Source organism: Scleropages formosus, chromosome 17, assembly GCF_900964775.1.
Source record: "Scleropages formosus chromosome 17, fSclFor1.1, whole genome shotgun sequence".
Classification (NCBI taxonomy): domain Eukaryota; kingdom Metazoa; phylum Chordata; class Actinopteri; order Osteoglossiformes; family Osteoglossidae; genus Scleropages; species Scleropages formosus.
In genome coordinates, this window is record NC_041822.1 from 496126 (window position 1) to 523324 (window position 27199).

The 27199-nt window shown below is 42.3% G+C and overlaps 1 protein-coding gene across 1 annotated transcript; it reads left to right on the forward strand.

Moving 5' to 3' along the window:
* Positions 1–446: 446 nt before the first annotated feature.
* On the forward strand, positions 447–25533 carry gad3 (glutamate decarboxylase 3). The gene is made up of 15 exons (XM_029259696.1): positions 447–468; positions 928–1074; positions 1565–1807; positions 10809–10899; positions 11216–11328; positions 12425–12540; positions 13024–13103; positions 13459–13513; positions 13960–14076; positions 15234–15298; positions 17605–17683; positions 23541–23690; positions 24107–24214; positions 24404–24493; positions 25356–25533. Exons 1-15 carry the CDS (start codon positions 447–449, stop codon positions 25527–25529), a joined length of 1650 nt encoding a protein of 549 aa, XP_029115529.1. The 3' UTR covers positions 25530–25533.
* Positions 25534–27199: the final 1666 nt, after the last annotated feature.

The window sequence follows — 27199 nt, forward strand, 5'->3', positions numbered from 1 at the left end:
CTGTAAGTCACCTTGTTGAATAAGGTGTGTGGGCTGATAACACTACATAGAGTTCATTTTAAGTCGCTTTGGAGAAAAGTGTATGCTAAATAAATAAATGTAAATCTAAGTGTGAGATTCAAAATAAATCACATCAATTACATCAGATGCCTGCCACAAACATAGGATCAAACACTGGAACCAGTGATACAAAACATACACTGGGTCTCAAGCCATCATAATAATATCAGAAAGCTTTTCATCCCAGCCATATGAGTACACCCCCAAACTGAATGGCACTGTGACATAACAAGCTCCCGCCCAGGTGTGATTATGTCATTTACTCTTAGTAAACAGCCGGAGTCCCGTGGTCAGGGTCTATTCTCCCTTTGCGAGATTGGCAAAGCAGCTGAAGAGCCCAACATCCGGAATAACTGCAGCTCTCCACACTTAAAGAAACTCTCAGTATGAACCCCATGGAAGCTCTTGGTGAGTTCAGTTTTAATTAATTTACTGATATTCACACAAAAAATTGATTTGAAATTTTTGAAAATCTTAAGAATGTACCATTTTTCTACTGGCACGAAGATACATTGTGTGTTGTATTAGTAATTTTTATGGCAAAATTTTTGTGCTATAGTACATGTATGACAGAATTTTATATAACCTATTTACATTGTTATTTTTCAGAGACATAACATTAATGAAGATTACTTGAGCAGAAATATAGCATGTAAATAAAAACTAATTTTCACTGTTACCAAAATCATAAATTTTATTTGAACAATTAAAACAAAATAAATCACAAACATTTATATACTAAAAATAAGTGAGAATGAGACTAAGTGAAACTTTAATGTTCGGAACCTCTGCTCAGCCTCTTTACTTTATGTGTGTTTTTGTGTTTTCAACTCTGTATATGTGTCGGTCTGTGGGTGCCTTTGCCAGACACCAACAATGAAATACTCCCTGGGGCGAAGGGCAAAGCTGACTTGCTGTGGAGAACAAGTAGAAATGACAATGAGAACAGAGAGCATCATGGGAAACCTGGAACCTGCTTTACACACTGTGACTTTAGTAGCATCTACAGCAAAGGTGAGGCCAAAGAGCAAACACTGTCAAAGAAAGATTAAGTGAAGGCAGGTACAGAAATTAATTTACTGTATATGTAATGCTTATGTGCTATGCACTTACACTATGTATTATATACATTGAATCTTTTGTATGCTTATAAAGACATTCATAGAGTTAAAATCTCTAGGCCTAGTTTGCGCTTTCTATTTTCAGTTTCAACAATCAGTTCTCTAAATGTGATGATCAGATAAGCTTCATAGATTAGTTTGCTAATTTAGAAGAATGTTTTTCAGAGATGATTTTAATGAACTTTCTTAGCTCAGTTGTTAAACAGGCTGAAAATTTCCTGTGCTTGAACTTTCATGGCTGTTTAAAAGGCAAATACTGTAGTGTTTCAGAACAATCTGGTATACCTTTGCAGCTGCTAAAGCTATTTTTTAGCCATAATTACTTAAAATGCACATACACATAGCCTGAAAGTTCTCACAATGTCATCCAAATGTTGACTTAGACTTGCTTCCTGACCCTGCTGGAGAGGAACCCACAAACAGATTCCTTCAGGCGCTGGTGCAAATTCTTCTCACACACGTCAACTCCACATTCGACCGTACCTCCAAAGTGCTTGATTTCCACCATCCTCACCAACTTAAGGAAGGCCTCGAGGGATTCAGTTTGGAGCTCCCTGATAGGCCGGAAAATCTGGAACAGCTCCTGGTGGATTGCAGGGACACATTAAAATATGGGGTCAAAACAGGTATGCACTATTATTATTATGATGTGTTGTCCCCATCTCCAAAGGAACATGAATAGTTGAAATATTTCACACGTGCACATATTGAAATTGTGACTGAAAATATTGCTAAAAGGTATTAATACTGGAATTCGTGCTGAAGGAGCGCACAATGTAGTTTCTGAAAAGCATATTTCATACATGAAGGCTGTGAGCAACAGTTATGTGCCCCATTAGTTTTGACATCTAATGGTCTTATGTGGATGGGGACGCAGTGGCGCAGCGGTGGCGCAGTGACTTGGCTGGGTCCTGTTCTCTGGTGAGTATGGGGTTCAAGTCCTGCGTGGGGTGCCTTGCAATGGACTGGTGTCCCATGCTGGGTGTGTCACCTCCCCCTCCAGCCTTGCGCCCTGTGTTGCTGGGTTAGACCCCAATTTGCTGTGACCCCACTTTCCTCCAAAGCAACATACATCTCTAGTGAAAATACAATTTGTGCATTACATTAAGAAAAAGAGACATAGCTGCAGACATGTCATTTCTAAGTAAACCTAGTTTGTTACTTTCCACTCAATGACCAATGTTGGGACAAGTGGTTTCAGACTCTGTGTGTGTGTGAGATCCCATGTGCTGTGCTCAGAAATAACTGACACGATCCACATAAGTTATATAACCAGATTTTTTAAAAAATGTATTTTACAGATTTGTGTTTTCATTTGCTTAGCAAAGTACTTTTATAAGGATGAGTGCACAGCTAACAATTTTACCATTTTTCTCAGCTCCTTATCTGAGGACTTAATTATGCCCAAATGCCTTTGACAGATGTATGATTATATATATTCCTTGTACGCTCACTAGGTAATAAGAGTTGTTTAATCACTTACAAAAATCAACCCAGTGCAAAATAGAGGACAGTTGTTTATGTCTTTATGGAGATGTGATTAAATGACAACATTCCGGACATGGCTATACAGCTGGACAAGCTAAGCTAACCTCTTTTAGAGCAGACATACTGTATTGGCATCACTATGGTAAGAAATGGCAATGGGGCTTGTGCATTTACCTCAAAAAAAATGGTGTAAGAATGATATCTTAATCCACAAACACTGTTCATCAATGGTAGAGTTTGTTGTCATGAAGTGCTGGCCTTATGTGCCCAGGCAGTTCACGGTTCTTGTTATTGTGGCTGTATACTTGCCTCCGAGTGCTAACTTGTAAAGTGTACGGCGCTATTACTGAGCAGCAAACAGCACACCCCGATGGATTTTTCATCATTACTGAAGATTTCAGTCATAAATTTAAATTTCACCTTTAAATTTCATCAATTTAAAAACTTCACCACTGAAATTCCACTAGCATGTAAACTTTGCAACCAGAGGGGAAAATGCATTAAATTTGACTTACACAGATAGGAAAACACACATACAAAGCTGTTCCCCTGCCCCACTAAGAATACTCGGGCCATATCTCTGCTACGCTAATTCCAGACTACAGATCACTTCTGAAACTCACCAAACCAGTTTAGAAACAGATCAGGGTCTGGCCTAAGGGAGTTACCTCGGCTCTACAGGAATGCTTTGAGCACGCAGATTGGAATGTGTTCAGAGAAGCAGCCTCCCATGGCCAGCAGAAAAACTTGGAAGAATATGCAGAGGCGGTGACTACTTACAGCTTACTTGGTGACTGCACTGAAGATGTTACAGTCATCACACAATCATCCTACTACACCATCTTATGAAGATGGCGCCCACTGTGGCAGCCGTCTCCTCCTCAAGCAGCCATCGTTTTATGTCATTTATTCTTGTTTGCTTACTTATTCTTAACTGCTTAAAAGCACACTTAGTCTCTGCATTGATTATATATGACAGGGAAACATTACTACAAATTGGAAAACAGTCATTTGAGCTCACTTTCAGTCTGTCTGACCTGGATTATCTCCTGCGCCCGAGCTCACACCCGCGAGGCCCACCAACACCGGAATCGAGTCATCAGCGCAGCCGGGGTAAAGAGTGATCCAAGCAGCGACGAGGCAAGAGAGGTGGGCTACATGCTAGGCTAAAGGCTCGAGCAAACCGTCCGCCTCTCTCAAGCCTACTGCTAGCGAACGTCCGATCCCTCGAAAACAAACTGGATGAACTCAGAACCAGGATCACATTACAACACGAAATTAGAGACTGCTGCTCGCTCATCTTCACAGAAACCTGGTTATCGGACAACATTCCAGACTCGGCGGTTCAGCTACAGACGCACTCCATTCACTGTAGGGACCATACAGCGGCGTCCGGAAAACATAAAAGTGGAGGAACATGCATGTACATTAATAAGCGGTGGTGCTCGGATGTGCAGACGGTCAGTAAACACTGTTCGAGTGATTTGGAACTTTTAGTAGTGAAATGCAGGCCCTTTTATCTGCCGAGGGAGTTTTCCGCGGTATTTCTCCTGGCTGTCTACATCCTGCCACACACGAACTCCGCGGCAGTGCTCGGGATTCTGCACGACACCATAAACACACAAGAAATCGCACATCTGGACGCTGTGTTTATCATCGCAGGCGACTTTAACCACTGTAACTTATAAAATGTACTCCCTACATATAACCAACATGTTAATTACCCTACAATGGAGAAAAACAAATTGGACCAGGTGTACAGTAACGTGAAGGGCGCATACAAGACTGCACCGGACCCCCACTTTGGACAGTCTGATCACATCTCAGTGTTTCTCTACCCTGCATACAGACAGCTTCTCAAGCAAGCCCCCCCAGTGAGTAAAACTGTAAAAGTGTGGTCTGAAGAATCTGATATGGTGCATCAGGACTGCTTTGACTGCACTAATTGGGAGGTGTTTAAGCATGCTGCCATGCGTGAGGACTGTACTGTTGACCTTTATGACTACACGTCAGCAGTAACCAGTTACATTAGCACCTGCATCGAGAACACTGTGCCCACCAAACAGATCCGGACGTACTCCAACCAAGAGCCGTGGATAAACTATAAAGTTCGATCCATGCTGCGTGCCCGCTGTACTGCATTCGTCTCAGGCAATGCCAGTGACTAAGAGAAGGCCAGGTATGATCTTTGAAGAGCCATTAGGGCTGCCAAGAGGGAATACAGACTGAGATTGGAGGGTCATTACACTATTGCTGACACCCGGCGCATGTGGCAGGGATTACAGAACATCACAGACTATTGGAGCAGAAGCAGGGGTGAGATCACTGACAGCCTCATCACACCTGACAAAATCAACGAATCCTTTGCCTGTTTCGAGGTCTTGAACAACGAACCACTGGGTGTTAAACTGACTGGTGGGAACACAGAACCCACCACTCATTGTCACATCTGCCAAAGTGCCAAAGACTTTTGGGAAGACAAACCCATGGAAATCAGCCGGACCAGACAACATCCCTGCTCATCGGTGCTAGCTGATGTCCATCCATGCATCCATCCATCTTCCTCCGCTTATCCGGGACCGGGTCACGGGGGCAGTAGTCCAAGCAGAGTCCCCCAGACTTCCCTCTCCCTGCACACCTCCTCCAGCTCCTCTGGAGGATCCCCAAGGCGTTCCCAGGCCAGCTGGGAGACGTAGTCTCTTCAACGTGTCCTGGGTCTGCCCCGAGGCCTCCTCCCAGTGGGACATGCCCGGAACACCTCCCCAGGGAGGTGTCCAGGAGGCATCCGGAACAGATGCCCGAGCCACCTCAACTGGCTCCTCTCGATGCGGAGGAGCAGCGGTTCTACTCCGAGCTCCTCCCGGGTGACTGAGCTCCTCACCCTATCCCTAAGAGTGCACCCAGCCACTCTGCAGAGGAAACTCATTTCTGCCGCTTGTATCTCATTCTTTCGGTCATGATCCAGAGTTCATGACCATAGGTGAGGGTAGGAACGTAGATCGACCGGTAAATTGAGAGCTTCGCCTTACGACTCAGCTCCCTCTTCACCACAACAGACCGGTACAATGACCGCATTACTGCGGACGCCGCACCGATCCGTCTGTCAACCTGCCGCTCCATTTTTCCCTCACTCGTGAACAAGACCCCGAGATACTTAAACTCCTCCACTTGAGGGAGGAGCTCCCCTCTAACCCGGAAGGGGCAATCCACCTTTTTCCGACTGAGAACCATACCTTGACGGCATCCCTTACCTCCGGTGTCCACCATCGTGTTCGGGGATTGCCGTTGCGACAGGTGCCGGAGACTTTATGGCTGCAGCTCCGAACCACCGCCTCGACGATGGAGGTGTGGAACATAGTCCATTCAGACTCAATGTCCCCAGTCTCCCTCGGGACCTGGTTGAAGCTCTGTCGGAGGTGGGAGTTGAAGACCTCTCTGACAGGGGCCTCCGCCAAACGTTCCCAACAGACCCTCACTATGCGTTTGGGCCTGCCAGGTCTGTCCAGCTTTTCCCCCACCATCGAATCCAACTCACCACCAGGTGGTGATCAGTTGACAGCTCAGCCCCTCTCTTCACCCGAGTGTCCAAGACATATGGCCGAAGATCAGAAGAAACGACTACAAAGTCGATCATCGACCTCCCACCTAGGGTGTCCTGGTGCCAAGTGCACTGATGGACACCCTTATGCATGAACATGGTGTTTGTTATGGACAAATTGTGACTAGCACAGAAATCCAATAACAACTCACCACTCGGGTTCAGATCAGGGAGGCCATTCCTCCCGATCATGCCCCTCCAGGTGTCACTGTCGCTGCCTACGTGGGCGTTAAAGTCCCCCAGTAGAACAACAGAGTCCCCACTGGGAGCGCTTTCCAGTACGCCCCCCCAGGGACTCTAAAAAGGCCAGGTACTCTGCATTGCCATTAGGTGGATAAGCACAAACGACAGTGAGAGACCGTTCCGTGACCTGAAGGCGCAGAGAGACGACCCTCTCGTTCACCGGGGTAGACTCCAACACATGGCGGCTGAACTGGGGGGCTATTAATAAGCTCACACCTGCCCGCCGCCTCTCACCCTGGCAAAGCCAGAATACTGGAGAGTCCACCCTTGGTTGAGAAGAGTGGTTCCAGAACCCAAGCGGTGAGTGGAAGTGAGCCCGACTATATCTAGACGGTATCTCTCAACTTCCCGCACCAGCTCAGGCTCCTTCCCCGCCAGTGAGGTAACATTCCAAGTCCCAAAAGCCAGAGTTGGTGCCCGAGGTTTGGGTCGGCCGGGCACTCGGTCCTGACCACCGCCCAAATCACAACGCACCGGCCCCTTACGGTCTCTCCGGCAGGTGGTGAGCCCACCGAAGAGCAGCTCCACGTCTTGGCTTCGGGCTGAGCCCAGCCAGGCCCCGTGGGCATAGACCTGGCCACCAGGCGCTCACATGCGAGCCCCCCCCCCCCAAGGCCTGGCTCCAGGGTGGGGCCCCGGTGACCCCATATCGGGCAGGTTAAATGAGAACCTTGATTTTATGGTCATAAGGGGGTTTTGAACCGCGCTTTGTCTTTACGGATATATTCAATTTGTCCCTTGCAAAAGCCTCAATTCCCACCTGCTTAAAGAGGACCACTATCCTGCTGCTGCCAAAAAACAACAAAGCATCCTGCCTCAATGACTACTGACCCGTTGCACTGACTCCAATAGTGATGAAGTACTTCGAGAGAATCGTCATGAGGTACATCCAGGCCATCGCTCCGGACACTCTGGACTCTCTCCAGTTTGCATATGGATGGAACAGATCCACACAGGACGCCATCAGCACAACAATACACACTGCGCTCACCCACCTGGAAAACATGAACAGCTATGTTCGAATGCTGTTTGTTGATTACAGCTCAGCATTCAACATAATAATACTTTCGAAGCTCATCAACAAGCTTCACAATCTTCGTGTGCCACCCACCTTCTGCAACTGGGTTCTGGACTTTTTGACGGGCAGACCCCAGTCCGTTAGAATTGGGAACCACACATCCAGGTCAATAACCATAAACACAGGAACTCTACAGGGCTACATGCACTTTTCACCCATGATTGTGTGGCCTCCCAGAGCAACACCAGCATTATCAAGTTTGCTGAGGACACGACATTCATTGGACTGATAGCGGGAGGTGATGAGTCGACATACAGGAGGGAAGTGGCTGACCTAGTGAAGTGGTGCCATGACAACAATCTCTCACTCAATGTCAACAAAACAAAGGAGTTGACAATAGATCTACAGAGAAGGAGGTAGCAACACTCATCACTGCATATTGGTGAGACAGTGGTGGAGAGGGTAAGCAGCTTCAGATTCCTGGGTGTTCACATTACTGAAGATCTCACCTGGTCTCACAACACAGCACATCTGGTCAAGAAATCACGTCAGCATCTGCATTTCTTGAGAAGGCTGAGAAATTTGGCATGCCAAGCTGAATCCTCGGAAGCTTCTATAGGTGTGCAATCGAGAGCCTCCTCACCAGCTCTATCACAGTGTGGTTTGGAAGCTGCACAGTACAGGATCGTAAGGCGCTACAGTGAGTGGTGAAAGCTGCTCGAACCATCACTGGAATGTCCTTACCATCACTGGAGAGCCTATACCAGGCCAGAACCATTACGAGAGCCACTAACATCATCAAGGACAACAGTTATCCCCAGCACAGCCTTTTCACATCCTTACCATCAGGCAGACGCTACAGGAGTGTTAAAGCCAGAACCTCAAAGTTGAAAAACAGTTTTTACCCACAGGCCATCAGGCTTGTGAACAACACCCATCACAGCAGACACAGTTCACCCTCTGAGCCTGAGAGGTGTCAACTACCCCCCATCCCTCCTAGACACACATACACATCCACAACGCCAATATCATCAGAGACCACAGACTACCTCCGCATACCTTGCGTACACAAATACACACCCCCTCTTTAACTGTGAATAGACCCAATCTACCTCCGCAGGACTTTGCACATGTACGACTTCCATGTTTACATTGCGCACTGCACACTTTATATACATATATAACCTTGTTTCTTGGATTTTTGCACTAATAGTAATTTTATTAATTTTTGTAATTTGTGATTTACCCTCTCTGTTCTCATTGTGTTTTTTTCTTGTGTTTTTCTTTCCTTATGTCCTTACAATTTATGTCATAGGCTGCTGAGAGGATTCACTGAGTAAGAATCTCATTGTTCGGTGTAACAAACTGTTTACTGTACACATGACAATAAACTCTTCAGTCTTGAATCTTGAACAATAAACCTGAGTTAGTTGGGCCTCAACACCTCCCTATGCAATTGGGTGCTTGGCTTCCTGACCGGAAGGCTGCAGTCAGTCCAGATCGGCAGACACACCTACAGCGCCACCATATTGAATGCAGGTACCCTACAGGACTTTGTGCTCAGTCCACTCCTGTTCACACTTCTGACCTATGACTGCACCGCAACACACGCGTCCAGCAGCATCATCAAGTTTGCTGATCACACGACAGTGATTGGTCTCATTGCCAACAATGATAAAACAGCATATAGAGAGGAACTGAATCAACTGGCTAACTGGTGCAAAATCAATAACCTTTCCCTAAACAAAGGAAAAGCGAAGGACTTCAGAAAGGCTCATACTTACCATCAACGACACCACTATGAAGCGAGTAAGCAGCCTGAAGTTCTTTGGAGTGCACATTGTTGAGGATTTCACCTGGTTCTCACACACGTCAGTTTTCACTAAAAGAGCCCAACAGTGCCCCCACGTCCTGCAGCACCTGAAGAGGGCAAGTAACCCCCCTACCTATCCTCATTACATTCTACACAGGAACCACTGAGAGCGTACTGACCAACTGCGTCACTGCCTGGTTTGGGAACTGCAAGGTTTCTGATTGAAAGTCCCTTCAATGGATAGTGAGCATTGTAGGAAGGATCATCATGCATCATACCCTTCGTCCCTCCCTGCAGGACATCTAATATATACAGTGTAGCCACAAGGCCCTCAGCATCACAGCTGACCCAACCCACCCCATCATAGTCTCTTTGTCCTCCTGTCAACCAGCAGAAGGTACAAAAGTGTTCGTGCCACCCCCCCCAGACTGAGCAACAGCTTTTTCCCTCAGGCTGTGAAAATCCTCAACAGTATGAATCCCCCACCCCAGACCATCCGTACACTCATCTCATGAAACAGTTGTGCATCCTTTTCCTTTTGTATTTGGAAAAACAGCTAAGTCACTTTGAACATAGCACATGCCATTTCATTTAAAATAGCACACGGCACATACTGTTCCCTTGTTTTGTATTATTGCTGCTCCGATAGTTCCTGCCACTGTCCCTAGTGCCGAGTGTTTTACTGTCTGTAGTGCTCATGCTCTGTGTATATGATGTGTACTTCACTGTCCTGTATTTGCACTCTTCTTGTTTGTAGCATACTGTACTGTATGTTCTGTGTGGTACAAAGGTCCAAAGAGAAACAAAATTTCATTCTCCTGTATGTGTAACTCACCTATAGGTGGAATGATAAAAAAGCTGACCTTGACACACACACACACACACACACACACACATTTTCTGAACCACGTGTCCCATACGGGGTCGCGGGGAACCGGAGCCCAACCCGGCAACTCAGGGCATAAGGCTGGAGGGGGAGGGGACACACCCAGGACGGGACGCCAGTCCATCACAAGGCACCCCAAGCAGGACTCGAACCCCAGACCGACCAGAGAGCAGGATCCAGTCCAACCCACTGCGCCACCGCACCCCCCATGTATATACATATGTATGAATATGTATATGTGTGTATATACAGACATGTTTGTTTGTTTGTTTGTTTGTTTGTTTATATGCTTTGCAAAAGTATTCAAGTCCCTTGAAAGTTTGCACCATTTTCTGGATTTCAGTAGATACATAGACATTTTCTTCCGATAAGTATTTTTACCATAAAAAGCTTAAGTAAATAGTTTGTAAAGATAATAATAATAATAATAATAATAATAATAATAATAATAATAATAATAATGACTGGAAAAACACTCCCTGCATAAGTATTATGCTCTACTGCATAAAAACAAAGCAAATATCTGCTTTGTGCACAATAGTGCACAATAGTGGCATAATTAAGTGTGTTTTGGTTGACAGGTCATCCACGTTTTTTCAACCAGCTCTCCTCGGGGCTTGATATCATTGGCATGGCTGGTGAATGGCTCACATCAGCCGCTAACACAAATATGTAAGTATTCTTTCTATTTTAAAATCATTTTAACTTTCTTAATTGGCAGATGGGGGGGAATGGTGGTTTGGTGAGTTTGGCCTGTGTCCACTGTGTGGTGGGTCTGGGTTTCGAAACTTGTTTGGGGTGTTTTGCAGCAGACTGACATCCTGCCCAAGGTGTGCTCCCCCCCACCTTTGGCCCTGTGAACTGTGTTGCCAGGTAGGGTCTGGCTTGCCCCGACCCTACTTGGGACAATCAGCTGTAATCAGTGCCATGCAATTGACCTATCACCCATAGACTACTTTTTAAATTCTTAATTGTCTTTTTTTTTCAGATTCACTTTTGAAATATCCCCAGTTTTCATCCTCATGGAGGAGGTTTTGCTGAAGAAATTGCGGGAGAAAGTGGGCTGGCCACCTGTGGAAGGAGATGGTGTTTTTTGCCCTGGTATTCCCTGTTTACCCATATAAACCACACAGACCAAGAGTGGGCAGTTCTAATCTTTAAGGGGCAGAGTCTGGCAGATTTTAAATTATTTTTTATTCAGCAGTGCATATACACTAGACTGTCATGGTAACATGGCTTTCTGAACCTAATATTGGCTACCATCATACCATGAAGTGCTACAGAGAAATAGAATGAAAAGTGCAAGTTTCCATATTTGTACTCAAAACATATTACACAGATACTTTCTTAGACCAAATATCTATGAACCACTATATATTGCAATTTAGACCTGAAAAGCAGTGAATTTACTTTACTGTAAGTCTTCACTCTAAGTCCAACACACCCACAGTGGAGATTCTTGAGCACTTATATATTTAAAACTTAAAACGTACTTTAATCAGTTCTGTGGTCTCTGTGCTGACATTTTAGTTGTGAAAACACCCAAAAAAGCAGTGTATTTTATAGCCATGTAGAACAAGGCGGTGATTTCCACCAATCTAACAAGAGCTTCACACTAGGCATAATGTTGTTTTTATAAAAATTACCATTTTTTTTCCATTTTTGTTGTACCCCTATTTTCTCACGAGGTAACAATTTTTATGTCATTAGACTGAAATTCTGATTTCATAAGCAGGTACAGGAGTATCCTGTTCTTAATGTTAGCGTCAGTGGCAACTGATTAATCTGGTCGTACTGTTTTTGACTACGTCCCAACATTTTTTTAATGGCATAACAGCATGATAAGTTCTGGAAACAGGTTACATGTGCTCAGCAGCAGTGCAAACAGACATAACTTTCTTCACTGAGGATCTAAAAAACCATATGCAGTGTGAGCATGACGACCACACAGTCGAGGACTGAATGAATAAGTGATTTTTATCACATATTATGAGACTATCTCTTTGGGATTTTATTATACATCAGGTTCTCTTTATGATCCCTTTGACCTGTGTGATTCTAGTTTCAAACAGGCTGAACCTCTGAAACAGCACGTAAGTCAGTCCAATAGCAGGAAATACTAGAACTGTAGATTTAAAAATAGCCTTTGGAGTTTCTATTTCCACTGTGGTGTGATGCTGCATAACCTTTACTGCAGGTGGTTCCATGTCCAACCTGTACAGCATCTTGCTGGCTCGGTACAGTTACTTCCCTGAGGTGAAGATGCATGGAATGGCAGTGATTCCAAGACTGGCATTATTCACCTCTGAACACGTAATTCCTGACATTTTGGTAGCTGAGCTTCCTCAGACTGATAGATTGCCAGGTCGTTTATGTAAATGTGTTTCTAGCAAAATTTAATCATGTACAGATACACATAAATTCTACTTAAAAAGGTACTTCAGCCAAAAAGATTATGTGATTTTATGAGAATCATTCTATTGTAACTGAAAATTAATAAAGAAACATTAGCCTATGTCACATGCAATTTCCTAATTACTTATGTAATTTCTGTTACATAGCCAAGTGAACAAAGGCATGTGACTTCTGTGTTGTACAGATTTTTTTTTGCCAAATGGACAATGATTAGGTATATTTCAGAATTCATTAATTCCAAATAAAATGCAGAAATGTTACAAACATTCAAAATTTTAATGAATTTCCTATATTTTACTATTGTATTAGTATTACTTAGCTCATGATGTAAAGTAATGAATGACATATTACTTGTTCTCATGTATTTCTTTTTTTCTTTAGAGTCACTACTCTATCAGAAAGGCAGCAGGAGTTCTTGGAATCGGAATAGAAAATGTGTTCCTTGTAAAATGTGATGAGAGGTAAGAAAACATTGAAAGTATCTGGGCCCAAACTACAGCAAAAGCCTTTAAAGTTCTTTTGTGAATTAGTATTTCATTAACAGGGGGTGCGGTGGCGCAGTGGGTTGGACCACAGTCCTGCTTTCCGGTGGGTCTGGGGTTCGAGTCCCGCTTGGGGTGCCTTGCGATGGACTGGCGTCCCGTCCTGGGTGTGTCCCCTCCCCCTCCGGCCTTACGCCCTGTGTTGCCGGGTAGGCTCCGGTTTCCCGTGACCCTGTGAGGGACAAGCGGTTCTGAAAATGTGTGTGTGTATTTCACTAACATCAACTGAATGCTACTTATGTTTATGGAAAATATTTATTTTTTTCCATTGAAGAGGCAAAATGATAACCTCAGAACTAAAATCAGGCATCATCAGGGCAAAAGCAAAGGTATGTTTGCATGTTTTTTCTACTTACGATTTTGTCAAATTACTTTTCTTAAACTAGACTGTATGTTTATAATGCGTTGTTAAAACAAATCTGATCAAAGAGATATGTATGATCATTAACCACTAGCAATATCTAGTATGATACAGTAGATTATTTCATTATATTTCATTATATATCATTATATTTAATTTTTATGTTTTATATATTTAATTTTTTATCTTCATGCAGCAGAAAACTTTCTCTCTGTTTAGGGTATACAATGTTATTTAATGCATGTTTTGTGCCGAAACCTTCAAAAAAGTCCCAAGTCCTGGGGGTAGTATTGGCAATATGTTCCATTAGTTGGGCTGCCTTCAGTGATATACAATGCAGCAGTCACTTCTGTGTGTGTGTGTGTGTGTGAGTGTGTCAAGTTAACTCCGCAAACCCTTCTGTGTTCCTCTCAGGGCTTGGTGCCATTCTACATCAATGCCACAGCAGGAACTACTGTCTATGGTGCCTTTGATCCACTCAATGAAATTGCTGAAATCTGTGAGAGGCATGGGCTCTGGATGCATGTTGATGTATGCATTTAATAGGTTTTATCCTTTCTAAGTAATATCTGAGAGAATCCTGGGAATGTCACATATTACGGTTACTCCCAGCTTCTACTACTTCTCTTCTGTTAGCCATGACAATGGGATGGGCTAAGCTCCACCTCAATTTACTCAACTTAAGCTGCTCTCTTATCTGTCTTTTCATGAATGTGGAGTCATGTTTCAAAATACCTCCAAAAAGAGCCATTACCCCCTGCTTTTACTGGGGATTTCCATCACTTTTAGCATTTTCCTGTCCATTACTAATTATGGATAGAATAAATTCTATGACAAAATCAACAATAACACGGGGAGAAAAGTATGGAGTAGCTCCAGCACTGAATGTTTTTAAGACCTATCTGAAAAGTCATGCTGATAAGGAGCCAATATATTGTAACCTTTTACAATCTAAAAGCAGTTTGTATTTAGAATCAGTACAAAGTTTATAATGTGTTAGTTTATCCAGTTTGTCCTATTCAAACTAGTTTGTAGTTTATTTATTTAGTTTATCCAGCAACAATGATCTTCATGAAAGTATAATGTGATCTTAAGTGATGCTTAATAACAACTTAATTTGGATTACAAGAAGAGATTTTCAAATATAATCATATTATAATTATATAAATTACTTGATTTAAAATGAATGATTAAATGCAAACAGGGAGAAAGATGAAGGGGAAAATGTTTGATTAAAGGGGTAACATTTTTTAATGATATAGACTAGACATGTCGTAAATCATAACATACTGTGATATGATTAAATGATATACCAACATTTTTAAATTTGTTAGACAGTGATTTCCAGAAAACTCAAGTCTTGCTTACGTTGCTTTTCTTACACCTCCTCAGACATCTCATTATTTCTTAAGATTTGCTTTAATTTTTGTCTTTTCACACTCTTTCAAAGACTTCTGCAAATTTCACTTGCACTTGCCGCATTTCTCAATTTTTCCAGAAGCTTTCTAAGACTTACCCCACATTTGCTCATCTATTCCTGTTCTTATGAAGACTTCCATATTTCCTCACTTTTCACCAGTTTTCCTGGTACTCCCCATACTTCCACAGATTTTCCTGCATTTCCTCATCTTTCCTTGCCCTTCCTCACATTCGCACACTTCCCCACATGTGCTCACATTCCCCTACAGGCTGCATGGGGTGGGGGTCTGCTCATGTCCAGGAAGCATGCTGGAAAACTGCAAGGGATTGAGAGGTGAGAGCCTGAATACAGAGGTGTAACTCAGGGTTCAGGAGCTTTGATATCTGAGATCCAGACTGTGCTGGTCTTCTTCATAACTCTTACTAGCTGAATGACAATCAGCTGGTTAGGTATTTTGAGTGAAAATCAATGGTTAATTCTGTGGTACATGAAAAGTCTCCGTTTGCATTTGTTTCTTTATCTGATACTTGTGTGGAATTTTTTTCTAAGAATTTTACATTACATTTACATTTCTTCATTTAGCAGATGCTTTTCTCCAAAATTTTCTCAGCAAAAATACAATTTGTGCATTACACTGAGAAAGAGACATAGTTGCAGACATTTGATTCTTAAGAAAACCTACTTTGTTACTTTTCGCTTGATAGACCGATGTTCATCACTCAAGTAGATGCAAAAAATGCAGGATAGATAAATCCTGATAACCTTCCTACATTTTTTTTGTAAGGTACACAAACATTCACATACAATTTTACAATGATAAGCTAATAATAGTGCTGTATCCATTCATAAAGCTCAGTCATTTTTACTGTATCAGTTCAGGATAAGGATCTGGATTAAGAGTACTGCAGCAAGAGGTGGGATTTGAACCTGAGTCTTTTAAGTGAAAGGCAGTGGCTTTAACATGCTACCTGCTTCCCCCAAGACTTTGTCTATTATGGACCCCTGATTAACCTCTTCCATAGTAAAGCATATATGTGCTAATTTGATTATTAAATTGGCTCCAGATATTATTTAAAATTTAAACTCCTTCATAGTCACAATGTTTAATACATTCACATTACATTTACATTTATTTATTTAGCAGTTGCTTTTCTCCAAAGTGATTTCCAATGAGGGGGGCATGGTGGTGCAGTGGATTGGATCGATGCTTTCCAGTGGGTCTGGGGTTCGATTCCTGCTTGGGGTGCCTTGCGATGGACTCGTGTCCCATCCTGGGTGTGTCCCCTCCCGCTCCAGCCTTGTGCCCTGTGTTGCCGGATTAGGCTCTGGCTCCCTGCGACCCCATATGGGACAAGCGGTTTAGATGGTGTGTGTGTGTGTGTGTGTGTGTGTGTGTGTGTGTGTGTGTGTGTGTGTGTGTGTGTGTGTGTGGACACCCAGGACAGGACACCAGTCCATCACAAGCCCCCTGCCAGAGAGCAGGACCCAGCCAAGCCCACTGTGCCACTGTGTTCCCCTCCAATGTTAAATAACAAAAAAGAAAGTGACTGTTTTTAGGTTTTTTCTGAATTTGATATTTAAGCATTCCATTTAAACCGTTAATATGTAAAAACACTCCTACTGAATTCTGCAGAGTGAAAAAAAAATCTTGAAACTACAGAATATTCTGGACTGTTGTACTGCATTAAATGGCACACTGTATTTAAAGATTATAGTCTGCTGAGGAACCATTCAAAACACACACGCACACAATCTGAAGTCACTTGTCCCCAGTGAGGTCAGGGCAAGCCAGATCCCAGCCCAGCAGCACAGGGCTGGAGGGGAACACTCCCCAGGCAGGATGCCAGTCTGCCAGTCCACCACAAGGCACCCCAAGCAGAACTCGAACCGCAGACCTGCCAGAGGGCTGGATGTAGCCAAACCCACTGCGCCGCTGTGCAACCACACCCTGTCCCCCCTTGAAAACAGGGATTTTAAAAAAGGTGTTTACAATGAAAAGAAGAAACAAGGAAAGTAACTGTGGTCTCCATTGCATCGGCCTTTCTCAAAAAAAGAAATAAATAAAATAAAAGAATCACCATTAAATGAATTTACAGAATCAATTTACATTTATTCATTCAACTGATGCCTTTTTTTACAAAGGTATATTATACCAAGCGACTTAGAAAGGAAGCACGCAGTAGTACAATGGCACAGTGGTTTTGGTCAGGGCCTGCTGTATGGTGGGTCTGGGGTTTGAGTCCTGCTTGGGCTCCCTTGTGGCAGACTGGCATCCTATCTGGGGTTTGTTCCCTTTGACCATGTGGCCTGTGTTCCTAGGTTATGCTCCTGTTTGCTGCGACCCTGCTTGGGATAAGCGGTTTTAGACATTGTGTGTGTTCTTACAAATTTTTACCCATTTATACAGCTAGGTAATATTTATTGGAGTAAATAGGGGTAAGTACCTTGTTTTTTGGTAGTACAAGCGACATCTGAAGTTAGATAATTTGATCTGATGGTAATAGCGCTATCACCACCTGTTGCCCCAAACTTCTAATGTCCCGCTTTGTGAATGACATGTAATGTATGATTTGTAATTACTGTGTAATGTGTAATGATAGACTTACAGTTGAACATTGTTATGCTTTCACTTTCATCAGAGCATCTTCTGTGACATGGAACCCTCACAAAATGATGGGAGTTCCTCTACAGTGTTCAGTCATCCTCATGAGGCAGAAGGTAAGCCAGGTGGCAGGTGCCAAGGCAGCCGGTGGACAAAATCAATTACCTGGAAAATAATAACTCAACACCTTATTTGATAAGGTCTCATTACTGAAGTAACCTCCTTTATATAAGGACCTCTATTACAGTAGATTTGTTCATTTAGTTGATACTTTTCTCTAAAGCATGTTGTAATGTTAAACTATCTGCAATTATTTACCTGTTTATTCAGCTGGGTAGTTTTACTGGAGTAATTTAGAGTAAGTACCTTGCTCAAGGGTACTGCAGCCTAAGGTTGAATTAGCATCCAAAGGCAGCAGCTCTAACTACCTGTGCTACCAGCTGTCTTCAACACATTTAAAGCAAACCTAAGCTCTGAAGCACACCAAAGTTTAATCATAGTAAATGAAATTTAAAAAAAAAAAAAAAAAAACAGGGAGACTAATCCTGGCAATAAATTTTTGCAAGTAATCAAAGTCTGTAAAATCAAAATGTATAATGCTTTGTCTAATATGCTATCACTATCAGTTTAATATTTATATATTAAATCACACTCTATGTCAGGGTGTCCACCTGGAGCGGAAGCGCTGGACCCAAGCCCGGAGCACAGGAAGGTTTCATAAGGGGAAATCTGAAAGACATGGTCACAAGACAAGCAAAGGGTCACTGATGAACATATGCTGTTGAAGGGACAGTCTGAAAGCTGTAATCTGAAAAGACAAGCAAGAGGTTGAGGAGAATGAGAGGAGAGGAGAGGAGAGGAGAGGAGTGGAGTGGAGTGGCGTGGCGTGGCGTGGCGTGGCGTGGCGTGGCGTGGCGTGGCGTGGCGTGGCGTGGCGTGGCGTGGCGTGGCGTGGCGTGGCGTGACCGGGGGCGGGGCTGAACAAGGTTCCACAGCTGACTGCACCCCGAACTTTCCTTTTATGCGCCCATCCAATCCTTTAAATTCTCTTTCACTGCAGCAGAAAGTCAGTAGAAATTGTAGCATCATTACTTTGAAGGAGTTGCTGATAAGGAGACACCTGGTAGTGTAGTGATTAGGGTTACTGCCTTAGGTCTAAAGGTTTTAGGTTCAATCCCCACCTTTGCCTTCAGTACCCTAAAGCAAAGTACTTACCCTAAATTGCTTCACTAAAAATTAGCTAGCTGTATGAATGGGTAAGTGCTTGTAATAATTGTAACCTTAGCATTGTAAGAAGCTTTGAAGAAACACATCAGCTAAATGAGTGAAAGCAGGCTTTTATTTATGTATATATTTGGGCTTCGGAGAGGTTCTTACTCAAAGGATATTATTTCATACGAAATTATAAATGTCATGTTAGATGCAAAACACTTAAAATTTTTAAGCTAAGTGGCTTTGTTCATATGCTGCATATGTGCCTCAAGTTTTGTTTTTTCCAAACCAGAAGAATCCTGTTTCACAATCTTTGTCATGTTGAATGGAAACTCCATGACTGACTGATTTTGCATATGTATAAGTAGCACATTCAATTCTGGGACTTTTTTGCAGTATATCATCCTGAACAGGAGGTGTCACCTGCTCACTAGCAAGTTAAAAGACATGTACTACTTTACATCTGAAAGTTCTATTTGAGATTAATACGGATGATGAGAATAACAAGGTTTGGGGTTTCCTCATTATCCAATTATCCATTTTATCCAAGCACAACCAGACTTCCAGTGACAAGAGGTAACACTTTAGAATACTGTTCTATACTTCATAGGTAGTTCATGGATAGTTATGCAGGAACTAATGCAGAACTAATGGGTATTGTTTCATTAACACTGCAGTAACTACTGATAACTAATAAGGAAGAGTGACTAACTAATCAGTAGGCAATGTTTGCAGTAACAGTTAATTATTAGTTATGTAATAGTTACTAATAACTATTAAATCCTGTAGTACTGACGATTACATAATTTTTACTCATTTAGTAGTTACTAATAACTATTAAATGTTGTAAGCCTCCTGCACATTAACTGAGGCTCATTTAAAAGAACTATGAATTAACTACAAATCAACAGTCATGTACAAGTACCTATTGCAATAAACAGGCTATTTATGATCCTGTTTATTATTAATAATACAATTTTCAGATTATTCTTTTACTTCAGTAGGTTGGTCAGAGTATTTTGAACCTTTTATGTCCTCTACCAGTGTTAACGAAGCAGTACCCATTAGTTCTGCATTAGTTCCTGCATACACACACACACACACACTTTCTGAACTGCCTGTCCCATATGGGGTCGCAGGGAACCGGAGCCTACCCGGCAATTCAGAGCGTAGGGCCGGAGGGGGAGGGAACACACCGAGGATGGGACGCCAGTCCGTCGCAAGGCACCCCAAGTGGGACTCGAACCCCAGACCTGCTGGAGAGCAGGACCCAGTCCAACCCACTGCGCTAGTTCCTGCATAACTACCTATTAATTACCTATGAAGTATGGAACACTATTCTAAAGTGTTACTGTGACACCTTGGGGTCTAAAGGCAGTTCTAACCACTGTATTACCAGCTGTTACATAAATCAGTTGCTTCCTTCAATGAGACAGCTAAAGCAGAAACCAATTCATATACTGTATTTCAAAACAATCAATCATCTACCAGACAGTGGAAATGTTTGTTATAGAAGGACACTTTCTCATTAACTGTATACCATATTCATTTACATTTATTCATTTAGCTGACACTTTTCTCTAAAGCAACTTATAATGTTAAGGTCACAATTATTATATGCTTACAATCATTTACCCATTTATATAGCTGGGTAATTTTTACTGGAGCAATTGAGGATAAGTACCTTGCTCAAAGGTACTGCAGTCAGAGGTGGGTACCAAATCTGCGACCTTTGGGTCAAAAGGTGGTAGCGCTAACCACTACACTACTAGCTGTCCCCATAGTCAGCACTTTCTACTGTCCCTCCCATTGTTTTGTTGTTTCTATAGCATAAAAATTTGCAAATGCAGAATTCTACTTTCACCAGCCTGTCCTGGGTGTGTCCCCTCCCTCTCCAGCCTTCCGCCCTGTGTTGCTGGGTTAGGCTCCGGCTCCCCGCGACCCCTATGGGACAAGTGGTTCAGACAGTGTGTGTGTGTGTGTGTGTGTCTGTGTGTGTGTGTGTGTGTGTGTGTGTGTGTGTGTTGGTGTGTACTTGCACCAGTCTCCTCTCTGTCATGACAGTCATTGACAATTTTTCTCCCCAGTGGTAAGATATTTGGTCAAAGATGATACAAAAAAACTTTATTTTATTGTTTCAGTTGCTTTGCTTTATAGGCATAGAAATCTATGATCACAACACAAAACATATTTCCAAAAAAAATTTAAAGACATTGTTTTTAAGATTTCATTTATGCATAACAAGATTACTCTGTCAAAATGATAATGAAAATAACCCCTTTAATACACTGAAGTTACCTCTCAACTGCATGATGAAATCTACCAGTTAGACATGTGAGCATGACCTGTGTCACTTTCATTAAATATCTGCACTTCTCACCCAGACAAAATGTGAATCTTCCAAAACTAAGAAATGTGTAGTAGGCATTTCTACCAAGACACACACACACACACACATTTTTGGAACCGCTCGTCCCATACGGGGTCGCGGGGAACCGGAGCCTACCTGGAAACACAGGGCGTAAGGCCGGAGGGGGAGGGAACACCCCCAGGACAGGATGCCAGTCCATCGCAAGGCACCCCAAGGGGGACTCGAACCCCAGATCCACCAGAGAGTAGGACCTGGTCCAACCCACTGCGCCACAGTGCCCCTCCTCTACCAAGGCATGTTGTGACATATTCCATTCTCAGATGTTCATCTTAAACACTTAAGGGAATCATATATAATCATATATAACAGTGTAACTGTTATAAGGGACAACTGCACAATTTCTGTTCACTCCAGAGAGAGCTGATGTGTTAATCTTGGCTGGTTGGTGAAGCTTTCACCTCTATTCATATTCCAGATCCAGATTCAAACCCAGAGTCAAAACCACAGCTTGGGAGCTGTGAGACAGCAGCACTACATATAGTCCTACTGTACTTCTAGTCCCAGTCTTTGGATTGCTTTAACTTTTAACTTTTGTGCTTTAATTGCACCATTCGACCATCTGTCCTTCAATCCATTCATCTAGGTGACTTCTCATGTGCAGAGGTTGTTGGCCATTCTCCCCTATGCTTTTTGGTCTCTCGTGAAGTGTAGGTTTCCTCAATCACTGCAGTCATCCCATTTTGAGATGTTTTCCATGTATATTGTTTTATTGCTGTATTCCCCTTCCAGCCCTCCCTCTTTGTCCTTCTACGATGTCTTGCAAGACCCGGGGCAAAAGTGAGTCATTTTCTGCTCTGCTCATAAGGTGGCTACAGTACTTGTTTCTTCTGTCTGCTGCTTTCTGGAGGAGGATGGTGCTGCAAACCTTTTCTTTTACCTGCCTCCTCATTTCTTACAAACTCATTCCAGGTATTTTTCATGACCTTCTACAGCACCACATTTCAAAAGAGGATGCTCTTCTTTTACATCTATTCTCATTGACCATCAATCACAGCCACACAAGAACACTAACAAATTGTAACATTTCAGTTTAATAATGGCTGAGCAAAGTTATTGGAAAGGCACCATCAAATTTCAGTCTCTAGATCAGTATGTCACATCACTGGAAGAAGAGGGCATTCAAAGGACTAACCTTTAAATACAGAAGATTTTCTGCCTGTCAGTGTTGGTGTAGAACATCAAAGTGATGCACTGTCCAGTGAAGTGCCTAACCTATTTTTTCTTACAAGAACCAGCTATGCAATATACATTTTCAAAGGTATGGAATAAAAATATTATATATTGCAATGTAGGGGGGTGCAGTGGGTTGGACCAGGTCCTGCTCTCCAGTGGGTCTGGGGTTCAAGTCCCACTTGGAGAGCCTTGCATATTGTGTATTTCAATGCATACACACACATTTTCTGAACTACTTGTCCCATACGGGGTCGTGGGGAACCGGAGCCTACCCGGCAACCCAGGGCATAAGGCCGGAGGGGGAGGAGGATACACACCCAGGACGGGACACCAGTCCGCCGCAAGGCACCCCAAGCAGGACTCGAACCCCAGACCCACCGGAGAGGAGGACCTGGTCCAACCCACTGCACCACTGTGCCGCCTTGTATTGCAATGTATATAGATAATATATTTTATGTTTTAAAAAGCATTCTAAGTGGATAAAGTTACAAGTAAAGGCAATGGCAATACCTGCATTGACGAAAGCTCATACGGATTGGGAAGCAAAGTGAGACATGAAGTATCACTGGTGCCTCAGAGCTCCTGGGCTGTGGATTCAAATATGTCAGTCTGGGGTGTTCTTGTTTTCTACATGATAGCATGGGTTTTCTCCCACAGTCTAAAGAACATGATTCACATGAGTTGGTGATTCTAAATTACTCATAGCATGTGTGCATGTGAGTGTTTGTGTATGAAAAATTGTGTGTGTGATTACCCTGTGTTGGCACCCTGTTTCAAACCTTATGCTCCCAGGACAGAGTCTGAATCACCACAACCCTGCATTGGACAAGTGGTTATTAATTATGAATAGAATGGATTGATCATATCTGGTTTTTTGATTGTACCTGTTTTTTTGTTCTGCTTTTGAGTCAGAGAACTCTGAAAGTTAAAGATAATATTAAATCATTTTCTCAAATTGTGTATAATTTTGTAAATTGTTTGAGGGAGTCATGTTCATGTTAGTGTATTCGTATTTGAATTCTGCTACCTCCTTGGCTTACGTGTGTGAGAGTGTGTGCACTTGCCCTTTGCTGGACTTGGTCACAGTTCATTCCCCAGTCATCCCAAACACACTGATGCACCACAACACCCCACCCCACTCCCCCACCTGGTTCCAGGGGCTTCTACAGGATTGTAACCAGCTCTGCGCCGAGTACCTGTTCCAACCTGACAAACACTATGATGTTGCCTATGACACGGGGGACAAGTCCATCCAATGCGGTCGGCACGTGGATGTTTTCAAGCTGTGGCTCATGTGGAAGGCCAAGGTGAGAGAACTTGTGGGGGCAGGTTTCAGACAGAAACCTTTCAGGGAACTCACAGTTTGTTCTGTTGAAGAATTACAGAATATGAAGCAAGGACCATGAAAGGTTTAAGCTTGGAGAGAAGTAATGAATCCAGAGCCAATAATAGACTTAAATATAAATATATAGGGAGACTCAAATGAAAAAAGGGCAAGTGCATACTTTTTTGACGCTTTGCATAAACCTGGTCAAACCATCAGGTTATTGGAAGAGTGTGAAACTTTTCTGCAGAGCACACAACATGACTCACTACTAGAAGATCAGAATTTTTCCCAAAAAATATTTATATTATTCTCTTCTTCATGTTTATACTGTATTGGCAAAAAGTACGCTTTATTTTAATGATACATTTCCTAACAAAAATCATTACTGTTTTACAGGGTTCTGAGGGTTTTGGGTCCCAAGTTAACCAGTGTTTAGAAAATGCTGATTATCTGTTCAACAAACTGGAGAACAGAGCTGACTTTGAGCTTGTCTTTAAAAACAAAGTAAGATTTCATTCATTCATTTTTGCAACAGAGTGGATCATACCGTAACTCACAAATGCTGGATTAAATTAAATGTTTTGTTAAGTACATTTTAACTCAGTTTTAAGTAATGGAGAAGTGTTGGACATTACATATACGGCTTTAAAAAATGGTCATAACATGTTTCATGTTTTCAATCTTACTTCCAAGCCGGAACACAGCAACGTCTGCTTCTGGTACATTCCACATAGCCTAAGAAAGATGTCCCGTGGCCTGGAGTGGAACAAGAAACTACATGAGGTACTGTAGTCTAATGCTGCATTTACAGTATTGCATGATGCTGGTGAACCTTACATTCTTAATCAGTTTTCTCAATGATTATTTTGCTAAACTGCAGGCTATGTCAACTCCTCCTTGCCAAGAGTACTTCACAGGTATACAGTAAAATCACAAGCTCTAAAATAACGCAGAAAGAATCTCATACCAAAGCCAAAATATATTTACAAGGACAAAGACAAAATCCAAATATATTTACAAGATTTTTTTAACTCTGGTAGTTTTAGGCGTGTGAAATATTTTGTGTGGGTTTTCTCCAGGTGCTTCAGTTTACGCCCGTAATTACTCCAAAAATGCGTTTCAAGTAAACTGGCGATGCTAAAGTGCTCAAACTGTGCGTCCGTATATGTGAGACTACCCTGCAATTGGCTGGCATCCTGTACAGTGGGAACCCTATATAGCTTTGTGCCCCATGCTTTTGGGATCAGCTGTAGACCACTGCATCTCTGATTCAGTGGCTAAATTGTTAAATAGTTGCGTTAAATTGCTCTGCTGTACAGTATAAATGTGTGAATGAATGTCGGAAGTTTAGTGTGGTGTACCTAACAGTGTCAGTCAGCTTGAATAATGGTGTCAGCAAAATACTAATCATTCTACCTCACTTTGGAGAAAAAGCTTTGCTGAACAAATAAATTTATATAATGTTATGCCAGATCCGAGCATTTTTAGGCAGATTAAGAGCATTAGGAAGGCACAGTAAGGGCCCTTCTGTAGCTTTAAACCCAAATGATTTCAATGAAATATCCAGCACTGTTATTGGTGACATTAACCATTTTAGATAAAAGACATAAAATATTGTTAATGATAATAGTCACTTTATGTACAGGTGGCACCTAAGATAAAAACCAAGATGATGGAAGAGGGAATGGTGATGGTTGGGTACCAGCCACTTGGAGAGAAGCCAAACTTCTTCCGATGTGTTTTCTCCAACCCAGCCACCACCAGAGAAGATGTGGACTTCCTGGTAGATGAGATCACACGTTTGGGGCAAGATTTGTAAATGATGACCAACACACTGAGGAAAAATGAAGAAAAACTAAAAAAAGAACCATGTCGATAGACATGTGCTGCACACATGTTAACAAGTTAAGATGAAAAAATACAATTAGGTTTTTAATATTAGAATATGGTTAGCCTAAAGTATACCCCTATATATAGTAAATTTTTTGATCTAGCTTTTCTACAGACATTTTGACCCTTTTCTACACGTAATTATGAGACATGCTGGGTCACGTCTGGTCTGTGAAATAGCCTAGGCCACAATAGAATAGAAAGCATCCTTATATTGTGTTTATTGTTCAATGAAGAAGGCTTAATCCTTATTGTATTTTCATGATAAGCATTCTACTGTACAAAAATGAGAAAAATTTGAAAAATTAGAGAATTTTGCAGTCCTCTTGGTACAAAAGAAATGATTGATAGGAAGAATTTCTTTGGCAATAGAATACTAAACATGGGGGGTGTGGTAGCATGGTGGTGCAGTGGCACAGTGGGTTTGACCAGGTCTTGCTCTCTGGTGAGTCTGGGGTTCAAGCTGTGCTTGGGGTGCCTTGTGATGGACTGGCATCCCATCCTGGGTGTGTCCCCTCCCCCTCCAGCCTTATGCCCTGTGTTGCCGGGTTAGGCTCCTGCAACCCTGTATGGGCTGAGCAGTTCTGACAGTGTAGAATACTAAACAATCCTTTTTCTGACAACAGTACAATGCCCATTAGATAGTAACAAAATACAATCCCACAGCATAACACTGAGCTATCATAGCACTACACTGGCCCACAATGAGTAAAAAAAAAGACTAAATTAATACTGTTACACAGTCTGATCAAAATGCATTGTTTATTAGCTTTTGGGCAAAAGAATGCGCAGGTACTGAACGCACATGGCATTGAATTGCAAACAAGTTTGAATACAAAATAAGATTGCCTACATTGTAATGCCAAGAGACATTTGACTGAAAGCTGGGAGAAGAGAAAGACAATGAAGCATGGGATATCTCTGTATGTAGATGAGGCTGCAAGTGTGAAAGTCGGTTATTTGGCAAAAAACAGCTGGATTTTCAAATATTTACTCTTTTGAATTCAGTGTAAGATTCGGTGATTTGCTGAATGGCCAAGGGAAAAGCTCACCAGACAGAAATCTAGTGATCAACATAGAGGTCACAGTTAATTACAACAAGCTTTAAAATGAAATCCCTTAGACAGAAAATTACTCTTATTAAAAAGAAAATACTTAAATATCACCAGCTTTAGGTGCAAAGGTACTGTTGTGCAATGTGCCATGAAATAAATACAGTAATAAACAAAATATTTTATGTGTACCTTGCATATTTCTCATTGTTTCCAAAAAAATGAATGTGATGCACTGTGACGGTCTCAAGATTGCATAATTTTGCACCAGCCTGTAAAGAGAGGTGTGTATGTTGATGATGTTGGTGTGTCTGTTGGAAACCATGGGAAAGAATGAATGAATGAATGAATGAATGAATGGGAGAGAGAGACTGCAATGTATCAATCTGCATGGGCAACACTGACACCTGCAGGAAGGAAAGTGGATTTGATTGACATTATCTCTTTGATTATTTACAGTCATATGTAGACATATATACAAATATATAATTGTGATGATCAGTGACATTTACTGCATTGTCCAATGTTATGTGATACTTCTTTGGTA